Raw genomic sequence first — 23,092 nt, 5'->3', positions numbered from 1 at the left:
CCCTTGAAATGTTGCACTCTAATGAGTAATAATTCTCCTAAAGCACATAAATTTAGCATAAATGTTTTCAACTATGTGAGCTTAAATGCTACATAAAATAAATTAACTTGCTCTGGTAATTAAACCCTTGGAAAAGAGTACAATCATTGTCAAAAATGTGCTAGACTGCAACCATCTATCAAACTCGGCCCAACACCACATCGAAGGAAACAATTGTGTGCAACTCACTAATCATAACTCATTGATCTGCTTAACACCACTGACACTAGATTCTTGCAAGGAGACTGGCAAAAGTAACTACAATCAAAACTTAAACTCCGATCGTCTTGAAAATGTGTAAAATTTGCATTGAGAGCTACTAGACCCCCCTCAAAACGCCATTTTGACTAGTTCTACTTGAACTTTTCTAGAAAGTAGCCCAATATTGCAAGATGACCTTTGAAGGCTCACATGATCATATAAAATGTCTTGGATCTTTGCTACAATGTCAATTGCTAAATGCACTAAATTTCAATGGAAGATTGCAAAAGATTAATGCAACGAGCTAAGAAGAGATCTTCACAAGTATGTTCTTATTGGATGATCTCAAACTAATCATCATGGAAACCTTATGGTTGGAGGATAGGTAACAATAATTTGGAACACCATTGCCCTCCATCCCCTCAATTGGTTTCAAATTTCAAGTAATAAGCAATATTATTATTGGAAGAATCTATAAAAATAGGACATCTCCCTTTTGTGGAGGCAACGGGGATTCGAATACTACTTTTTTCTTTTTCTTCTACCACGAATTTAACCTTTCATTGAAAGGCTCCCCCCGTTCTTTCCAACTGTTGTGCCCCTCCCGAGGGCAGGTTCTAAAAGTCCTCATATCATGTCTATAACACTTGGATAGTGTGTCCATTGTAAGGCTCAACACTACAATAGACCCTATTCTTTCCCCTCACCAATAGGGCTTCCAAGAACCACTCGATATACTCCTTGAATCAACCCATTGGGCCTCTCAATTATGTAAATCACCTCTATGCACAAAGATGATATACAAAATTTGTGAGCATAGCACACCAACACGATTAATGGTAATGCAAGGCCAAAACTCTCTCATCACTAAGATAAGCTCTAGAGCCTGAAGCACTATAACCATATCGGGAGAAGGGTAGGCCACATGAAAAGGTAAGATAGTCGTATAATAATCCAAACGACGAATAACAAACTCAATTTCTAAACTATGTGACTGTCACACACCTAGGCTGGTAGACAAAGACAGAAAAAAAGGAACATGTCTTGAGATACTTTCCAATGTCCTTTTCGAATTTCATCATAATTAACAATAGCACTTTACATCATTCATCGTATACCTTTTTTATTTTCTATTTTGTTTCGATACAATATTTTCAACCTCCTTAAGTAGGTTTATACAATGTTATGTACAATGACTTGGTCCAAACAATTCATGATCAGGACCTCCAAAGTTGAACCTGCGAGAAACAGGAGAGACCAATTCATATGCACCCCTTTCATACTTGAATGTGAAGGCCACTTAACTGCTGCACAAAAGGAACATGATTACGCACCTACCTACATATTTCATACTACTGGGACATAGATGATCAGACAGAAAATCAGCAATTAGAACCAATAGGAAATTGTAACAGAGACTTGCACATCTAGCTTCAACAAACACTCTGCTGAACTCCAACTATCAAGTGGAACTGCAGATCAACCTTAAACTAAATTTCAAATTTACAATACTGGTGATCATTTCTGAGGCTTGAAATGCTGGTCACTCATTTTATAAGATACAGCACATGTGATAGACTCAAACCCAAAATGGCAATCATGATAAGCTACGAGATTTCAGGATGAAAATTTAGCCTGATTTCGATAAATGTAGCTTAGGCAGAAAACAGCAAAAAAGGTTGCTCTCTGCATACGAAGATGTTCATATTTGCTGAAGCAGAAATCCTACAAGATGCTCTGGAGGCTCCATACGTTTCAGTTCCCTTACCTGTCGATGGGACCATAGACTGCAAATGTTCCTGTTTGAGAAGAGTATCAGCTACAGAGCTGGCCAGAAAGCCAACCTTTGAATGAGGCTTGAGAACAACTGGCATTACGCTCCATTCAGCAATCACTGATTGATACAGTCGCAAAGCTTATTATTGAACCAAGCCGATGCTTCTTGTACATGGAACAGCTAGTTTCCAATCATTCATGGAATCATAATCCCAGACCTACAGACCTGAAACAGTTTGCAGTGTACCTAAAGTGTGCAAAGTACCACTATATATCGAGCAACTTTGATACATGGGAAAATGTCATAGATGTACATTAGGCACATGCGAGCCTGATCATCACACTAAATTGTGTTACATCGATGGATAACTGTAACACTAGAATGTACAAAGTCCTTAAGGACTATACAGCATGTCTTGATACATGTGGATGCACGTATTCATCAACCATTCAACAAAATCATGATACCAAGGTGGGAAAACTGTACCTGTTGAGACCAATCAGTAGCCCATATAAAAGTTGGAAATTGAGCCTGACATTATGCTTCTCAGAATAATTCCTTTCCCGGTACTATACTCGGCCACAAGGCACCTCCAGTAAAAGCCTTTCCCTAATTTCTAACACATCAAAAAACCTCAAGTGTTTGACAAGAAATTTTCAACTAAATAATGTTCTGTAAAACAGGCTATAGCAAAATATTGGTCTAGTTCTCATGGAAAGACCTCGTGTTGCTATGATAGTGGGGGTACCTTGATCACCATAAGGGCACCTCATCACCCTTATCAGCCAAAAAGTAATGGTAAACATGACTTTGCATGTTCTAATTTAGTCGGAATCAGAGTCCACTCGCAAATACCTCCGTCGGACAAGGGACCGATGCTTCTTTGGTCCAGAGATGCTGTCTCTAGTAAAGACTCGATTCTCTTGATCAACCAGAGCTGATGCTGCAAACGTAGTAAAAGACAGGAATCCTTAGAGAGAAGTCAAATTAGAGTAACATGATACACATGGTAATTTACCACCCACATTCATACTGGCACTCAAATAGGAAAACCACTTCAAAGATGTTCTCTCACCTGAAGCACCAGTAACTCTTTTGGCCTGAGAAGTCTGTTCTGTGTTACCAGAAATAATCCCAGCCTCAGCAGTTCTTTCTACTGGATCTTCACCGTTGTATAAACCTAGAGAAATCCAGTCATTCTGAAATTCCACCCTAGAAGCCCTTGCAGGCTCATGGATAACATGAGAAGCAGATGCTCTAATTGGATGACTAGTCCTACAAGTATTGAAAGAGGAATCTTCCAACATGGAATTTTCTTGCACCTCACTCAAACTCTCCCGTGTGGCAAGACTTTCAGTTGTCCTTGCAGATTCAAACAGTTCTCTTCCAGGATGTCCACTGGATAGTTGTTGATTTTCCAGCCCATAATTCAGTCTTTGAGATGTTTGAATGGACGCAGGGTGGACTGAAAATCCCTGATTTGAAGCTTCCATCGTTGAAGCATCAGATACAGAACCCAATGTTCCAACAGTAGAGTCCTGATGGGATAACCAGATATTAGTATGATCCTGTAGCCTCGCTAAATCACCTTTGTTCATGCCAAGAAAATCCACTGTGTTTTCCTGAAGAGAATCCACGTCAGAAAAAGCTGTTACACTTGTCTCTTTTTCATTTTTTAGCATTTCAGCTTCTACGAGGGTCCCAGCTCCTCCAATCAAAGTATACTCAGCCACGTTTTCATCATCTGTGTCACTAAGAACGATGAATTCAGGAGATTTCGCACGTTCTGAATTTCCCACAGGGGATTTCAAAAGTGCTGAATGAGCTTCTGTGTCATCCCTTTCGGACAGACTGGTTAGCTGATTTGGGCCTTGATTCACTAAATCGTTCTCTGAGCTAGCACCAGTTGTACTTCTGCTCAAGGAATTTGCCCCGAACTTCTGGAGCTGATTCTGCACAGGACCATTGCTACTCAATCCTGAGAACCCTTTCATCCCATTCACCTGCCAGCCATCTCGTGTCCTCTTGAAACCTATTTTGAAAGGTAGCTTTTCAGAAGCAGTAACTTCCTCGACTTTAACAGCCACTAGTTGACTTTGATTAGTGTTGCCATTATTTGGTACAGTTAGTGAACCATCTGGCAAATGCCAGGGCTCCCGATTTTTGGAAGCACCTTCTCGCTTTGCCCTCCAAAGACCATCAGGTTTCAGTTCGATTTCAGTTATGTCTTCTGCATAACTTCTCATCTGGCAAGTTCAGCAAAAAACCACACATTATTAACAGGATATTCGGCAGCATCTTTTGCTAAAAGTAGGAATTCAAAAAATAGATCAATCCACTATACACTTACAGTTCTCGCTATTCGGGTGAAAAAAGGATCAATAATCAGATCACCCAGAGAATAGTTTGTTAAGCAGATTGGGCATTGCCACTGGACATATCCATATGAAAATCTCATAATAAATGTTCTAGCAACATAAGGTTACTTTTAAATTGAACAAGCTTTTATCACGATTCTCATTATACTGCTTTTAGAATCAAAAATGTATTTGCATGTCCATTACCTTACGTGTCCTCTGATTCATCTCCACAAATGTATGCAAGTCAAAACAACCCATATGTGCACAATGCCTGAACCTTCCGGCAACCTTCATTCTCAAGCCACTCATCTAGATGGCAGAAGAGGAGTCAACATCCAAACATGCATAAGTTCGAAATTCTTATTTGGAGCTTCCAAATCAGCCCATCAAAAGTAACAGACTGTTACTTACAGGGCAACGAACACTTAGTGATACACATTCCGAAACAACTTCCAAATCACTGTCACTATCATTATCTTTGCCCGTAGTGCTGCCCCCTGCAATACAGCGGCGTACACGAGCCAGAGCTGTATCAAAGGACTCTCCTTGAGCTTCGCTTGGAATGCGGTTAAGAACCTGTTTTCAATTCGACAGATCACAGTTTCACTACAAGTTTCAGAAATTTGCAAAACATTACTCCAGTAAACATGCTGGGCACTCAAACTCATGTTTAATCATGCAAACTAATGCCAGGTAGCACAACACCATGGCTGGCACCTCAGAAAGACATTTCCCTAAGATGGAACCGTGCACTATCTTTGCTCTTAACAAACTACATGGGTCCACTACAACATGAGGTCACTCATCAATGTCCACCTCTAGTGCATTAGTTTAGACATCCTGCAATGTCAAAGGAAAACAAACCAAGCCAATTATATATCCAATTTTTAGTGAAAGAATACCACAAGGTTTTACTCTATTGAGTTGTGACAGGGCTCTCCAATCTCCTCCCAAAAACTATCAAAAAGTGTTAGCAGATACTATTTCGAACCAAGGCAACAGGATGAGGCTAATCTTGCCAATCTAAATCCTCCTCTACCAAGTGGCCATATACCAGAAAACAAGGATGTCTAAAGCCCGTTTTGGGAGAGACTTTCTCCAAATCCACTTCCCTCAATCCCACTCGAGTGTATAAGAGAGTCTCCTTCAATAAGCTCAAAATCCTAACTACAAAATGTGGGCCCCTTTTGATCATTTACTACCATCAACATGCTTTGTCAAGACAACCAACTCCCTCATATAAGCCTACAACCCCTTCTACGATGAAATAAAGGGAGTCTTATCTCCCAATGGCTTATCCCCAAAAGCTGAGCATCCCCTTAAGAAGAGAAATCCAAGTCTATGAAGAAGGGGGTGTGAAGAAAACTATGGAGTAGCTGCTAGGGTTTGCATTGAGGAAACACTAAGTGTACGACCACCAAAAAAACCCAACGATACAAACAAAGGCATACAAAACTCAAACCCTAAAAGCAAAACTCAAAACTCAAAATGCAAAAACACAAACACAAACAAAAAGAGAAGGAGAACTTTGAAGCGAATGAACCAATGCAATAAATGAATGTAAAAGTGTATAGAATGCTTCAAGGGCAAAGCAATGAGTGTCAAACAGTGACGTCCACCGAAGACAGATCCCAAGTGTTATAACCACCAGTCAAAGATGAGAGGGTATTGAATAATGAAGGGCAGCAGGCTGGTCACCAAAACACAGTAGTTGGAGGGTGAAATCTGGTAAATGCAACAGTGTACCACCAGATAAGGCTAAAAATTGATCACTCGAGACAAAGAACTCTTAAGCGACAACAACAAAGGTGTTTGTTGATGTAGGCGGATGGTTGGACAGCAAAAACGCAGGTGCTACAATAGTTGCCTGGTGAGAGAGAGAATCTCACAATGACGTGAAATTTTAAGATGCTTTAATCTTGTTGATAACATTTGATTAAGTTATTAATCAAATGTACAAGGTTGTTTAGCACATGTGATGCACATGGCAATTATTTCATTGTAACATGCCAAGGACCCTATGGATGCAATGGGTGCAATAATAAGTTATGTCTGACAAGTACTAAGTGATACCCGGTGTCAGATTGTGGCCTAGACCAATTTATTGGCACCTAATGTCAATGGTGACATTAGAGACTAGGTATTAATTAATTAATTAATGCCAGTCTAAGGATCAATAACTGCTCAAGGATACTCGAAAGATAAATTGGCATAGCCAATTTCATTATTAGCTGGTGAAATTAATTTTTTGAGCACTAGTATAATTATTAAATTAATTTTAAGAATTAATATTCTAAAATTAATTTAGTAAGCTAGATAACGCTGAAAAATGGAATAGGCATGGAACAGGGAATAGGGATGGGAAGCGGGGACTGGGGACCCAATGTAGTGGCGGTTAGGCATGGAGAGCAAGACAAACCCTCATTAGACGCAATGAGAGACAGAGAGTGAAAGAGAGCAGAGTAGAGAGTGAGCACGTTTTCAAGTACAATGACGAGTATGTACCTTTAGGTTTTTAGATAGATATATATGTGTAGGTACAAGTGCTAAGGGTGTGTTCACACCCGAGCACATTTAAAAGGCATGAGGCCTTTATTCCCAACATGTAAAAACGCGGTCTTTACATCCATCTGTATGAGCTCCATATCCTCAACTGCAACCAAGCCCAAAATGGTTCTCAATGTAGTCATCTTGACTACAGGAGAGAAAATCTCATCAAAGTCAATTCCATGCTCCTGCTTGTACCCCTTAGCAACCAATCTTGCTTTGTACTTTGGTGAGAAACCACAAGTGACCATCTTGTAAACCCATTTGCATGGAAGGGTTTTCTGCCCTTCAGGCAACTGCACCAAGTCCCAAGTGTCATTTTTTTCAAGAGATTCCATCTCTAACAACATGGCTTTATACCATTTCTTGTTGTCCTGTCTGTCCATTGCCTCCTTGAAGCAAGACGATTCACCACAGTCTGTCAACATGACATAATCAGCCACATTAATTCCACCAGAAACAAATCTGTCAGATTGTCTAGTAGCCCTAGACAATCTCCTAACCCAACGATCATTGTTTGCTGGCTGTTCCTGCAAATTTCCATTTTCCGCATACTGTCCTGGCATTTCAGCCTGCAAATCAGTATTAACAGCTTGTTGTCCTGGTTGTTCCTGCACAGATAATGGCTCATTTTCACGGACAATAGCTGGCTGATCATTTCCAGCATCTTACAGGTTTATTTACAGTAGGTATTTGCTCCTGTACAACGGGCACATTTTGCTATCCAAAAGGTATTTCTTTCCAGAATACAACCCTACGAACCTCCTCAGTCTTTTCGGGCTGTTTGTGCATGCGATCTTCCCGGAAGAGAACATCATTTCTGCGTACTACTTTCCTTTTCTCGGGATCCCACAATCTATACTCCAATTCACCCTTGTCACCATATCCTAGGAAAATGCATTTACAGGACTTTGGCTCAAGTTTGCTACGTCTTTCTTTATGAATGTGCACAAAAGACTCACAGCCAAACACTTTCAGATGAGCATATGAACGTGGCTTGCCCGACCACGCTTCTTGGGGAACTCCCCTCTCCCCCCCCCCCCCCAAAGACCTATTTGGTGACCAATTAATCAAGTGAACGGCTGTCATAACAGCCTTTGCCCAAAAACCATGGGGGTAATGCAACATGAGACAACATTGTACGGACCTTATCCTGTATGGTCCGATTCATACGCTTTGCAACTCCATTTTGGGGCGGATTCTGAGAGGCAGTGAACTCCCTCCTTATCCCTTTGCAGTCACAAAATGCCTGAAAGGCCTTGAACACATATTCCCCACCATTGTCAGAGCGAAGATACTTAAGTGTCTTATCTGTCTAATTTTCAGCGAATGCCAAGAATTTTTTAAACTTGTCAAGCACTTCATCCTTGCTACGAATAGGATAAACCCATAATTTCCGTGTAGCATCATCGACAAAGGTGACAAAATATTTCATTCCCCTAAAGATAATCCTACCATTTGACATACATCCGAATGTACTAACTCTAGAAGAGAAGATTTCAAAGAAAGACTTTTTGTCAGACGTCTATGCATGTTTGCCATAAATACAATTATCACAATACTTAAAATCAACATAACGAAGACAAGGCAAGTAACCCAAATGAGAGAGCACTTTCATTCCTATTTGACTCATGTGTCCCAACCGGCCATGCCACAAAGAAACGCTTGGCTACTCGATCACGGAAACAACATGGTCATGCACACTAGATATATGAAGTGGATACAAAGTATTACTCTTGCAACCTCTGGCAATCACTCTTGATCCCTTACAGATCTTCCATTTTCCATCACCAAAGGTGATATGAAAACCATCATCATATAGCTGCCCTGTGCTAATCAAGCTCTTCTTGAGCTGAGGTACATACCGTACATGTTGAAGTGTAAAGACAAAGCCATGCCGAAACTGTAATTGCACACTGCCAATACCTGCAATCTCACATGCATAGTTGTCCCCAAGATAAACAACACCATGTCGACCCCCTGTATAGACGAAGAACCACTCACGATGAGGGGTGACATGAAAAAAAGCACCTGAATCGAGAATCTAGGTATGCATGTCATCATCTGTATTTGCAAGTAGAGCATGTGCACCAAAGTGTGAAGAGACAAAGAGTACGTCACTCCCACTGTCACTGTCATGAGTGACTACATTCACCTCTTCAATTTTTACACTGCTCTTCTTAGGCTGATTGTCCTTCTTCTCTTCCTTGCTATCATCTGTCTTCTTGCCTTTTCCTTTCTCTTTCTTCAATTCGTAGCAATCACGTTTAAAGTGACCCTTCTTGCCACAATGATGGCATTCAACATCTTTGTCGCGTGATTTACTACGTCCCTTGCCATCATATTTGCCCTTTTGCTGTGATCTGCCCCTAGTATGCAAAAAGACTTACTGGATACATTGTTCTGCCGATTCATCTCTTCCATAAGTAGAGTACTCTCTACATCAGCATACAAAAGGATCACATTAGAATTGCTCATAGCAGTCTTGAATGTATCCCAACTCTCTAGTAGAGTGCAAAGCAAGAAAGTAGCCTTAAATTCCTCATCAATCATGAACTTCAAGGCAACCAGCTGGCTGAAAATTGAGTTAAACTCACTCAAGTGAGTAGACATAGTTGTACCCTCTTTCATACACAAATCCATAAGCTTTTCCAACCAATACACTTTGCTTGCAGCACTCTTTTGTGCATACAGTTCTTCCAGTCTAGTCCATATAGCATATGCAAAATCCAAACCTTCAATGTTGAAGAGCAAGGCATCAGAAATCAATAGCTCTATGGTTGAGCATGCAAGTTCATTTAACTCATCCCAATCGTTCTAATCCATGTCCGCGGGCTTTGCCCCTTCAATTTTGATCGGCTTTGCCTGCTTCTTTTGTAACAGGATATTGTAGCACTGCTTTTGTCAAACTGCAAAGTTATATGCGCCTTCAAGCTTCTTTATGTGCATCAGATACTGCTGTCATTGGTGCCAGCCATGATTTTCAGCCAAAATGTGACTAAAAAACCAGCAAATGCAGGCCCAAACTATCACCCAAGTGACCAAGGTACAAACAAGTACCAATCAGCAATAAATGACCACGCAGAAGCACAGATTTCAGATCTGTAATTAAATTTTCAGAAGCACCAAACCATGTGCTACAACATTATCCAACTGATTACAGCTGTTCCAAGGGCATACGCATCACATTACATGAGGAATCCCAAAATTTCAGCTGCAATTTTTATTGTACATGTACCCACGGGCATAAAATTTGACATGAACGGTCAAAAGCCCCAAAATTTTGTGCTCAAAGCATCAAACACACATCTGCATTTTCTCTGTCATGTATGGGACAAGCCAGTTTTGCCAAAATAGAGCAATTTCAGCAAAACCCCCAAATTTTACCAAGCGTTGATATCCAAATTGCATGGAATTCAACCTGCATGTACATAAAATGACCAAATGCTGCACAAATTTTGCCCAAACTGCAAAAGCCCCAAATTGCACGAGGTCCAATGTACATCAATGTTGAAAAATTGGGTAAATTTCAACCCAATTTGTGCATGTACATTAAAATCCCCAAATGTCGAGGACAAAATGTCACACATTCCTGCAATTTCTGAGACAAATTTATTTGTCCTGCATCACATTCCCCAAATCTGGGAAAACCCCCAAATTTTAAGAGGAAATTTTGCACAGATTCGGGCTCTATGCTTGCTCACTGAACACCTGGAAGAAGGGGGGGAAATAAATCAAACTGAAAAAGAAAATTTTATTTCAATTTTTTTTTAGTGTTGACTGCCCATGGTCCCTGCGGTTGCGTGACGTCCGTCGTCTGGGCAACCGACACCCTATATCCGTCGCGCATGAGCGTTTGATGCACGCCTCCAACCCCGTTGCTTTAAAGCTCGCCTCCAGCCCCGTCCCACAGTAGTCCGTTGCGACTGGACACCTCCGGTCAATGCAGTAGTTGTGCAGCGGTCGCTCGTCAGCTGGTCGCCAGTCCGCACACTCTCCTCGCTGAAGCCTGGCCCTGTCGCCTGTGACTGACAACACGATGCCTGCAGCTCATGCCTGTGACTCTCTTGCTCGCCTTTGAGCTGTCTCGTCACCACACTGGTCTTCTGCCTCAGCCTAACGATCGTCTGCAGCACCTTATGCTCTAATACCAGTTTGTAGTGGCGGTTAGGCACAGAAATCAAGACGGACCCTCGTTATGCACAGTGAGAGACAAACAGAGTGAGAGAGAGCAGAGTAGAGAGTGAGCACGTTTTCAGGTACAATGATGAGTATATACCTTTAGGTTTTTAGATAGATATATATGTAAGTACAAGTGCTAAGCGTGTGTTCACACACGAGCACGTTTAAAAGGCATGAGGCCTTTATTCCCAACACCCAAAACTGGCCATTCCATGTTGCTATGGCTGCAGCTTCCATGAACTGGTTTCTAACATCTACATCACCATCACACATCAAGAGGCTGTTCTACTGCTGTTGCAACCTCATCCTCAGCCAGACCTGGTTTGCAGCAGCTGCAAGCTGCCCACACCAGGCAACATCAGCCAGCCCTGCATTTTGATCAGTTTCAACTTCAGGTTCAGTCACACACTCCAGGCTGGTCTGCACTTCGCTATCCAGCATACTGTTGATCAGATTTCAGCCATTTTTTTTTAGACATTCATCACTCTAATTGGCCCTCTGCTGCTGGAAGACCTCACCCTCAGCTGTAGTCAACAGCATCTACATCAGATTTGGTAGTATTGCGGCACTCACAATTCGATAATACATTCATCGCTCTAATTGGCCCTTTGCTGCTGGAAGACCTCACCCTCAGCTGTAGTCAACAGCATCTACATCAGATTTGGTAGTATTGCGACACTCACGATTCGATAATAGAGGAGAATACTCTCTAGCACTCTCCTTCAACCTGCTCCCATGAGATCCAATGGTCATTGGACATCTAATCACCTTGAATATCACATTTGTATAATATTCCTCGCTCATTCATATTCAGCATTCATTCTTTCGTCAGATTCTATCCTTCACCTATTTTTGTGTTTTGCCATTTTCTTGGAGTTGTGTTTTGAGTTGTGTTCAAATATTTTGTGTTTTCTCTATGAAAACCCTAGCATATCTTCACAAGCAGCACGCACCAATGATGTAGGGGATGCAGCCAATAGTCCCCCTCACACACGAATGTAGACACAATATCAATTCCATCCATGATGCCCTCTCTAATTCTCTTATGAAATTTCCACCTTGTTGAGAAACACGGATCTTGAGCATGGTTTAGGTATGGAGAATAGAATTTTCTAACATAGACATGAACCATAATGACATAGACAAAAGACAATGACTGTTACTCAAGTGAATTAAGTTCCAAGATTAAGTGCTTGAACTCATCAACACAATCTTGAGTAAGACATGACAAGGACATAGATTGGAAGTACAAAATACAATAGCATTGCATTGAAATAAGAACGAAGCACATGCTTATATAGCCTTTGGATTATTCCACTCTCCTTACTGTGCTTATGGGATACAAAGCATCTCTTCCTAGAGAATACATCATTTGTCGTGTTGTTTGACACCCCCCCCTCAAATGATGAGTTCCTACACTTACTGACTTTCCGCCCCCGCTCCCCCCACATGATGGCATGGCCAGGGAGACTAGCTCATAGGCAACCTAGTCAAGTTAACACTAAAAACTTTAGATCTTTAGAAAATGTTTTTTTTTTCCTTTAACAAAGCAAATCCACTAAGGGAAACCAAATCCACTATGGGAAAACACAAGATCCATTATGGGAAAGATACAATGAAAATTTCTTCAAAAAAATCTATCAAAGTTGTTGTCGATCGCAGAAGCAGCATCTTCATTCATGAACTAATTTTGATGGTTACCATTTTGCACCAGTTATGCTCTTTTCCTGTGGAAACATTCACTGGCCATGTGCCCACTCTTACCACAATAATGACATATGGCCCAATCCTTGTTGTTGGTGTTGAATCCTTGTCCACATCCTTTTGCTCCATAAGTTCCCTTGGTATACAAGAGATTGTGCTTTAAGATGGTTTCTTTTGCATCCTTGTTTCTAAGTTTACTTTCTCTATCAAGTAGAGAATGATCAATGTCTTTCAGTGAGAGATTAGAAACATTACTTAGGATAGACACAATATTCTCATTTGGTTCTTGATTTACACTTGCTAGTAACACCTATGGCTTCATTCTTATCTATGTTCATCTTTAAGGTTGCAAGTTGAGTTTTTAGGCTCTTAAACTTGTTAATGTGCATGGTCATAGAAAAACTATCCTTTACATCTAGCTTATAGAACTGCATGAGTAATTTTACTTTTGAGTTTTTAGCTTGAGTTCCAAAGATCTTGTCAAGCTCATCCCGTGCCTTTTTTGCATCTTTGATGCTGCCGGAGATATAGTGTAATATATCATCAAATAGTCCCTAAGCAATGATGCCTAGAGCCTTGTTGTTCATCTTTTTCCACTCTTTTGTTTTGAGTTGGAACTTGGACTTCTTCAACGAACCCGTCTTCATCATCTTTCTTCTTGCCATCTACATCCCCTATATCATCCTTAAATGGATCCCAGAGGTCTTTCCTTATAAGGCGTGAAAGCCTTCATCATTGAATTTGGCTATTTGCTCAAGTTCAAACATTTTGAAGGAGCTCTTACCGCGAGTATACTCGGGCAATGTCTATCCTTTCTACAATGAGATTGAGGCTTACAAGGGATTTAATCAATTGGGCATTCCACATTAAAAATCTTCATGTTTATCATTGCAAGAACTAAAGTAAAACTAGCAAAATAATTATTCTTGGATGTGTCAAGAAACACAAGTGCCAAGAAGCACTAGATAAGTGTCAAGAGATACTATCTTGATGCCAAGCTTGATGATGCCTAATCTTCAGGTAGGTTTCTTGATCTTCAATCGAGTCGCTTCAAATCTTCTTTTTGAAGTTTGTACTTCACATTCAAATGACAGCAACTGCAATTGACTGAGAGAGGTGAGAAAGTGAAGAGATTTTTGAGCTTCAAGCTCAAGGCTATGGTGGGCTAGGGTTTTAGAAACAGGCGACTAGTTTTTCGTCTGCTGTAGCTCATACGATAGATCATTCGATGAAATATTGGATGACAAGTGAGCCTATAGGGTGGGCTTAAAAGCCCTATGGTCGCAGGTTGAATTGCGCCTCGTGTCAGGAGCTAGGAGAGTACAACCAACGCAGGCGCAGATCTAGACAGCGGCAACGAATTTATACAATGCTAGAGTTATAAATCACCAATGTTAGACTACGATGTGACACAGAGGAGCGCCCTGAGGTGAGGAACAAATCTCCAAAAGGAAGCTTGAAGAGATTTGGCTTATATGAAGAGATATGAGAGCTCCAAACAGGGTAGGTGCAAGCTAGATATAGCTGCCATGAGGAAAGAGTGGAGTTGGAGTGAGAAATAAGCTCATGAGCTACTAACCAGAGATGAAGAGAAGTTGAAGGAAGAGTTTGATGAGCTTGGTCATGCTCACCATGGCTCTAATACCATGTTAAGAAACACCAATCTTGAGCATGGTTTAGCTATGGAGGATAGAATACATAGACATGAACCATGATGACATAGACAAGAGACAATGACTGTTACTCAAGTGAATTAGGTTCCAAGATTAAGTACTTGGACTCATAAACACAATCTTGAGTAGGACATGACAAGGTCACAAATTGAAAGTACAAAGTACAATAGCATTGCGTTGAAATAAGAACCAAGTACATGCTTATATAACCTTTGGGTCGTTCCACTCTCCTCACTGTGTTTATGGGATACAGAGCATCTCTTCCTAGAGCATACATCATTTGTCATATCTTTAAACACACCTTGTGATAACGCAAAATTCTAATGTCATTCCAAAGAGGGCAAAATCTGTAGAATAATGTCTTAAGCCCACCAATGTCTTATGACATCATTCACATAATCATGAATCAGATAGAAAGGATGGAAATGCCTGTTTTAGACCAAGAGACCACCTGATATTCACTCAAATTTCCATCTTTGAAATCTCTTGAGGCAGGAATGTTTTTTGTAGTACCTCAAAATTCAAAATACCAGTCCAAAAATCTCAATCTGTAGAATCAAGTCTAAACCCACCATTCTCTTACACTGTCAATCAAATTCATCTTTTCATGAATCAGATAGAAAAGATAAGAAAGCCTGATTCGGACCAAGAGAATACCTGATCTACACTCAATCGAGAAATCATTCGAATTCCTACACAAAATGGGTGTCCATCAGAAGCAGTTAAAGATATATTATTGGTGCCTTCTCGAACATAATCTGCAATCTGCAAGGGTCATACAACAGTACATCACCATAGTATGATAGGATCAGGAAAAGATGAAATTGCAGCCATGAATAACCATCATCATGTTACTAAAAGATAGCCTGAAACTCACCCTTGCCCCATCATCACGACCATTTATTCCAAGTGACTGATGCCCTGGTCTATTAGTGACACGTATTGGAAAACCTGTGCAGCAAGAAGCATCCACATCAACTTCTAAACTATTAATGTTCAAACAAAGTGATCCAAATCTATAGCTTGAGCATAACCACCATTCACACGAACTTCCACATGCAGAGGCCAATGCATTCTGAATGCTACTTTATCATTGAGAAGTAGGCTCCAGATCTGAAAAGATAAAGCACATGTAATACATTGTCAAACAACTCCAAAACGTGAACCCATCCAAACAAAGTAATTCAACTATTATGACATGATGCTAAATGTGGAAGGAGAGACAACTATTTCATAATTAGAGTCTTTGCAAGAACCTGAAGATCATGATTCGGTTTGTGCATTGTTTCTATGTCATTACGACTCAGCCTAAACGACTTTTCCAGACTCTGTAATGGGCTTGATCTGCATTATCATAACAAGAAGCAAAATTACCTGAATTCATGTAATTGCATTGCTAAACTTCATTGACTCGCATTCCAGACCATAGAAGTCCCCAAGGTAGGTGGGGGCTCAAGAGGAGTAAACCCAGAGAGAAAAACCCATAAAGTACTGCTTACAAGGCAACCATATCCTACTGGACAAATTTGACAGATAGCTAAAGTTGGAAAACATCTCTCTCGGAAGAAAAGTGCTGTAAATTGAGGATAGAAATGATTCAATTTTGTATAGCAAAAAGAAACAAATGCATTTAAGCTACTCCTGATAGGGATAGTGGCTAAGCCAACATGAGAAGGGGAAAGAAGGAAGAGAAAGGAGATGGACAAAAGAGAAAAGAAGGGGGAGAGAAAGGAGATCCAGCATACCTCCCCATTGTAGCCTAGGTGTGGAGTAATTGTGGATAAGAATGTGTGTGCAGGTGTTTTGTTTTAATGTTGCTGCTACTGTTTTTTTTTTTTTTTTTTTTTTTTGGGCGCGGAAGGGGGGGGGGGGGGGTGGGGGGTGGGTGTGGTGGTGGTGGTGGTGGTGGTGGTGTTGTGTGTCGGTGGGTGGGTGTGGTTGTGTGTTGAGCTAAAAATACATTGTAACCTAATTAGCTTTTAATAACAAAACTCAAATTTACCAAACTTCTACTAAAAAGAAACATGATCCTAGAGAGTGTCAATGACCCATCAGCCAAACTCTAATTTGGGAGGACCCATCTCCCATGAATATATAGACAAGCTGCCCACCACTTAGCCTAAATCTCGTTTTTCAAGCCCTCCATCAGTTGGCACCAATTCTCCATTGCTGTTCACACACACAAACCCCCCCCACCCCAGGGGTACAAGATACCTCAGTTCTGGAGGTGTCCAACCTGCATCAGCTCCTGGCGGCTGGTCTACAGCCCTCCACCAAACTTTGTGTTTCTGCAGGCACAGCTCATCAACTTGACCATATTGTTCCAACCATCACATATTGTCAAAAAGGCACCAAATCATTGTGTTTGCTGCTGCCTGCTTTTGCATTTGCTGCGTTTTCAGTCCCCAACCGTGGGGGTGTCGGGGAGTGGTTGTGTATTGTAACCTAATAAGCTCTTAACAACAGCCCCAAAACTCAAGTTTACCAAACTTTTATTGAAAAGAAACATGATCCTAGAGTGTCTCTATCCCACAAGCCAAACCCTAATTTGGGAGGATCCATCCCACATCTATAAATAGATAGGCTGCCCACCACTCAACTTAAATCTCATTTTTCAGGCCCTCCATCAGTTGGCACCAATTTCTCCACTACTATCTACACACGCCCCCGCGCCCCCGCCCGCCCCCCCCCCCCCCCCAAAAGTGGCAGATACCTCTTTGTGGTGGGGACCAGCCTGCATCAGCTCCTGGCGCCTAGTCTACAAACCTGGCAACTATGTCTACTGCAAGCGGCAGCTCATCAGCCTAACCATGATGTTCCACCCATCGCCTACTATCAAAGAGGCTCCAAATCATTGTGTTTGCTGCTGTCAACACATTTTCTGCCCATGTTTGGGCCATACAGCTGTCACCATTATCTCCAAGGGCAGCATACTGCTGTGTTTTTAGTTCCTAGCTTATGCGAGTATCTTCTTAGCACTTATCAGCATGCCACCCACTATTTGCTCCTACCTTGTTCTATGATCCAAACTATCCAAATCAACGTGTGCTCCTACCATACACTTTTGGAAGTTGCCTGCTGCGTTTCGAGATCATTCATAGTACAAGACACTCTCTTGCTCATATTGTCTACCTCAGTCCTTGAGACACAAGAGTTCGAGGGTCAATATTTGACCTTTGCATAGTAAGCATGGTGCATTAAGCATCGTATATATTCAGAATTCATTATTCATTTATTATCTTCTTCAATGTTCATTGTCTTTGAGTTACCCTAACACTAACTGTGTCCTTTATTAATCTAAGCTTTATCGTACAATTGTGTTTGTTATCTATAGATGACTATTGCTTTACATGGTATAAAATCTAGGTACTCTCAAAGAAACCTAGGCTTTTGATTGGAGAGCTTGTTATCAGAAACAGGTTCACAAAGGGAAGATGACTTCAAATACTACTTCACCACTTCAATCTCCACAACCTCTTGTGCCAAGAACCAAGTAGGAGTGAGCTTCGCACCTTACCTAGCGAGGCTTTGACACTAGAGAGGACGATTGGAAAATGACAGCGAGCTATGGAGGAGAGAAAAGAGAGACAATGAGAGTGTGTTGAAGCAAAAGAGTAGAGTGTACTTGGTAAACTAAAAGAATGGGAATGAAAGGTACAAGATAGGTCTAAGATAGACGTAGCTCTAACTCAACTAGAGTTAACTAACTCGAACTCTAACTCTAAGAGTGGTGACACAACTTATAACTTTAGTTGTATTCACACCAAGAACACAAAAAGAACTAAAGACTAAAATATTGCACACTGCCCATAGAATTGGAAAATTTTAACACCCCCTTACAGTGATTCAGATTGGGTTGGTGATGCAGACACTAGGCAGTCTACTAGTGGATATTGTTTCTTTTTAGGCAGCTCATGCATTTCATAGCTAAGCAAGAAACAACCTACAGTGGCTACCTCGTCCTATTGGACTGAGTTCAGGGCAACCTTCATCGCAACAATGGAATGCGTATGGTTACGCAAATTGTTGGCTGATCCACATTTACCATTGGAGGGTCCTATACCCATTCTTTCTTATAGTTAGAGTTCTATTGTCGTGGCACGAAATCTTGTGTTTCATGCTCACACAAAACATATTGAGGTGCATTAGCATTATGTCAAAGAGAGATGCTATGCAGGAGAGATCAATTTGATGTATGTTCCTACACAGGAAAATGTTGCATACATTTTCACCAAGGCACTACCTCGTAATAATGCATGTGACCAAGTACCTTGCAAGTATCCAACGATCCACTCAACAGCTTGCCAATGTATAGTCTGTGAACTATGCATATACCTGCTCACCTAAGATATTGCATACTAAATGCCAGAGCGTGTGTTGCAAAGATAAATAAGACAACCAACATCCTAGCTATAAATTACAACATCAAACATCTCTTCACCATCATGCATAGATAGCTTTAAGCCTGGCTCTATAGGAGCGTACATAGCTTTGCAATCTTGCATATTAAACCTATGTAACAGCTTATCCGCATATTGTGACTGTGATATGATTATACCATGCTAACCTTGGGTGAACTGAATCCCCAAATAATAGAGTAGATAGCCCATATCTAACATAGCAAATGCATGTTCTAATTCAGCCTTGAAATCTACAATTTTGGCTTTTGAAGGTCCAATGAGCAGCATGTCATCTACATAAAGAATGATAATCAACAAGTCTCCCCTCCCCTTTTCATTCTTAATGTATAGAGTAGGAGCAATTGGACTCTTTTTAAACCCTTTGCTAGCCAAATATACATCAATTTTAGAGTACCATGCATGAGGAGCCTATTGCATACAAGCCCTAGAGGTTATGACACATAAACATTCTCATGCAAATCCCCATTCAAGAATGTTGACTTAATGTCCAACTAATGTATCTTCCAACCATAATTTGCAACCATAGCAATTACACATCTCACTATACTCATACAGGATGTAGGAGCAAAAGTCTTTTCATAATATATGCCCTTCTTCTATGCATAGCCTTTTGCTACCAACCGTGCTTTATACTTGTCAATGGTACCATAAAACCTTGCATTTGCGTTTAAAAACACATTATGTGTCAATGGCCTTCTTGCCAAGTGGTAAATCCACAAGATCCCATGTAGATTTTGTGGCAATAGAGTCTAACTCATCCTGCATGGCCTACATCCAATGTACATCTTGCTGAGCTTCATCCAAGGAAGTAGGCTCATCATCATCCAACAATGAGCTCATAAGTACATGCTCATCACAATCATCTTCTTCCGTAAAATCAGCCAAATGGGCTCCCCCCATCATTGCATGTCTAGCAGCCCTTCTAGTGTGTTGAGCTAAAGGAGCCTCCATTTTACTCTCTTGCACAGTTTGTAAAAGCCATCTTGGGGCTGTTTTTGCTGCATTTATAGCAGCCCTATCGTGTGGTAGGGTATCTTCCACTCTATGTGGCAAACCATCGTCAATATCCTGTTGTTCAAGTGCATATGGTGCAGCAACAATTTGTTGTATCATGTTTGCCCGGACATTTACAAACTCCAAAGAAAGTGGCAAGAGACATCAAAGACATCACCAATGTCATGGGTGGCTGGCATTTGAAACTGATCATGTGAAAATGTAACGTTTTCAACAAATATGACATCCCTACTGACAAAAAATTTCTGTGTGTGTGGGTTATACAAGTGATAGCCCTTTCCGAACTGTAGCAAATAAATATGCATTTTACAACCTTGTTATCAAGCTTTCCACGAAGCTCTTTTGGAACATGTGCATAGGCTATGCAACCACACACCCAAAAGTAGTCAACCTTGAGTTTCTTGTCATGCCAAGTGTGACATTAATGTGACATTAAAAGGGATATTTAATCTCACATTAAGGTCATAAGTGTGAAATGTGACATTAAAAGGGATATTTAATGTTACATTAAGGTAAATTTAGGGGAACATGCACGAGAGTGACCGTCCGGGCTCTTGGGCGCCCGAACAGGGTCAAGGGAAGCCTAGAGAGTAAGGGAGTCCAGGAATAGTAGGACTCCAGCAAGTTGACGGCTGGCAAAGAGATAAGATGAGGGCCAGCACTTATCTAGGCGTGGCTGGGAGGTGAAGAACACTCGTGCTTCCATCAGTTTTGAAAAATCTGTGCCCGTAATCTAACATTGGTATCAGAGCCTATGTTTCTGATCAAACAAGAATCTGGGAGGTCGTCAGTCAAGAAGTGGGCCATCAGTCAGAAGCGTTCTGTCCTGTCGTGTCTTCACGGCACTTAATTCTTGACCGTCACGCGATCTGACGGAGTACTCCCGCCCTGCCCCGTCGCTTCAGAAAACAGGCCGTCAGTCAGAAGTGCCTGTCCCGTCGCGTGTCGTCTGCCCTGTCCCGTTGCGTGCCGTCATTTCTGCCCTGTCCCGTCGCGTGAAATTTGACGAAGCCGTGAAGAAAACGGAGAAGTTTCGTCACATTGGAAGGGCAGCGCCACGTCACGTAAGTGACATTTAGTATTGGTCTAATGTTACGGGACCCGTGGCAGAAAACGTAACGGGCAGAATACAAAAAAAAAAACGTAAGGATTATGGTCACGAAGACCAACCAGACCAGCGTGAAGACCAACTAGACCAGGCGTGCAGCCGCCAGCATCCGCGAGGACCAGGAGTAGAGTCGCCAGCATCCGCGAGGACCAATCAGCTCAGATGAAGCTGCCAGCAGCCGCGAGAAACAGATCAGAAGTGGAGCTGTCAATATCAGATTGCTGTTGACGGATAGGACTGCCGGATAGGACTGCTCCTGAGCCGGATAAGACTGCGACTGCTGTGAGACAGGCAGAAAACTTCATATTCAACTGAAGCTACAGCCTTCATACATAACTGAAGCCACAGCCTGCCATAAGAAATCAGGGAAGTATTTTATCTTGTATGCAAATTTCTTATTTTTCCTTTCCAATTCCAGTGTATTAATGGCAGAGAAAGGCAAAGAAAGAGTAATGGAAAGTTCTAGTTCCGGGGATCAACCTATGGCAGATCCCCGTGAACCAGACATACAAGAAGAACAATGGGAAGAATTTTTTGCCACGAGAGAGCAATTTGATGATCTTTCTGCTCGTGTGCAAACTCAGGGGGTTCAAATGGAGTTTTTAACTCAAACACTAACTGAAATAAAATCTCAGTTAACTTTATTGTTGGAAAAAGACAAAAATAAGATAGAAATCTCGGATGTCCCATCTTCATCGAAAGATTTAGATGTGACTATGCGAGATCCTAAGGAACCCCAAACCTACCATAAATTGAGGGATAATCCGGTTTTAAAGGATATGAAACCACCTCAATTTTACGGGGAGGAAAAAGATAGGAATAAAGATACAATCTTTAATTTCCTCCAGAAATGGGAAGATTTACATAAATTAAAAAACACCCCACCACATCTCTAAGCATTGGAGGCCAGTTTAACTTTGGGGCCCAAAGCATATAAGTGGTGGCAAACCTTAAAGGAGGCGAATAAAATACCTGAAACTTGGGCTCAATTTGAATCCGTATTTTTAAAAGAATTTCTTCCTGAAAATGAAATGGAAAGAAATTGGGAAGATTGGGATTATGTCAGACAAAAGGGACGACCCCTACTGACATATTTGGAGGAATATCGTGAGATAATCCTCAAACTGGAAGGAATTGATGAATTCCAAAAAACAAGAGGATTCATTAGGGGACTGGATAAAGCCTGTAAAAAGGAAGTAAAACGGAGTTTACCTAAGACGCTTGAAGAGGCAATTAAATTTGCATTAATTTATGAAGATAGTACGCATCCAGGTACACTCACCAGTTTCACTGATATGGAGCCCAAGTCTAAGGAATTAGAAACCTCAAAATTTGTGGGCAAATTTAAAAGAAAAATGCCATTTTTTCAAAGGTAAAAAACAACCTTTTGAAAAGAAACCATATATGAGGCCAAAGCTAAGTCCTGATGACTTTGATAAGGCCAAAAAACAAAAATTGTGTTTTAATTGCCTATCCCCTAACCATGCTGCTTGGAATTGCCCTCAAAAGAAAAAGGGGGAAGACAAAGAAAAGGACAAGGGCAAGGGAAAAGAAAAACAAATCCATGTAGTGCAGACCTTAGAATTAAAGGGCCATGAAAAGTATAAATCTTTAGAGGTCTTGCATATGGATGTACAACATAAGTGTTGTATGTCAACTTCTTTGTGGCAGCCTACCTTTGGGCCACATGATTTACTTAGAGTACATGGATTGATAGCTGGAAAACGGGTTAGAGTCATGATTGATGACTCTGCCACACATAATTTTATAAATTATGCACTTGTCAAAAAATTGAAACTTCCCCAACAAAACAGTGAGCATCAATACGTTGTGCGTATGATGCAAGGACAAGACAATAAAATATGGGATACAATGGTATCCAATTTGGAAATCGAGATTCAAGGATATAAAGATAAGCTTGATTTCCAAATAATGAACATGGAAAGAGCTGACATTGCTCTAGGGAGGGAGTGGCTATGGGGATTGGAACCATCCTTAAAACGTAGCTATCACCATAATACACTGGAATTTGAAAGGGATGGTAAGACTTTTGTCATTCAAGGTGA

The 23,092-nt window shown here is 41.0% G+C and overlaps 1 protein-coding gene across 10 annotated transcripts in view; it reads right to left on the bottom strand.

Annotated features, from left to right (window-relative positions):
• Positions 1-1,290: 1,290 nt before the first annotated feature.
• LOC148013909 (E3 SUMO-protein ligase SIZ1-like) overlaps positions 1,291-23,092 on the bottom strand; it is a 105,419-nt gene continuing 83,617 nt past the window's right edge. For 3 of the 10 annotated variants that reach the window (XR_015688674.1, XR_015688667.1, XR_015688675.1), the window contains 10 exons: positions 15,740-15,827; positions 15,521-15,596; positions 15,361-15,434; positions 15,141-15,248; positions 4,789-4,953; positions 4,582-4,686; positions 4,368-4,448; positions 3,093-4,263; positions 2,766-2,960; positions 1,569-2,633 (listed from right to left, as the gene is read on the bottom strand). Coding sequence is in view for 1 of the 10 variants with exons in the window: in XM_087666875.1 (XP_087523001.1) it covers positions 2,842-2,960; positions 3,093-4,263; positions 4,368-4,448; positions 4,582-4,686; positions 4,789-4,953; positions 15,141-15,248; positions 15,361-15,434; positions 15,521-15,596; positions 15,740-15,827 (1,987 nt within the window). In the remaining 9 variants the exon portion in view is untranslated. Of the gene's footprint in view, positions 1,545-1,567; positions 2,961-3,092; positions 4,264-4,367; positions 4,449-4,581; positions 4,687-4,788; positions 4,954-15,140; positions 15,249-15,360; positions 15,435-15,520; positions 15,597-15,739; positions 15,828-23,092 lie in introns of those variants that run through there. The other 7 variants (XR_015688669.1, XR_015688668.1, XR_015688670.1 and 4 more) reach the window with 7 other exon arrangements.

Source organism: Lygodium microphyllum, chromosome 25, assembly GCF_053477565.2.
Source record: "Lygodium microphyllum isolate KBCC chromosome 25, Lygodium_microphyllum_v1.1.10, whole genome shotgun sequence".
NCBI classification, from domain to species: domain Eukaryota; kingdom Viridiplantae; phylum Streptophyta; class Polypodiopsida; order Schizaeales; family Lygodiaceae; genus Lygodium; species Lygodium microphyllum.
The sequence above is the reverse complement of the archived record's forward strand: the minus strand, read 5'-3'. Positions and strand labels throughout refer to the sequence as shown.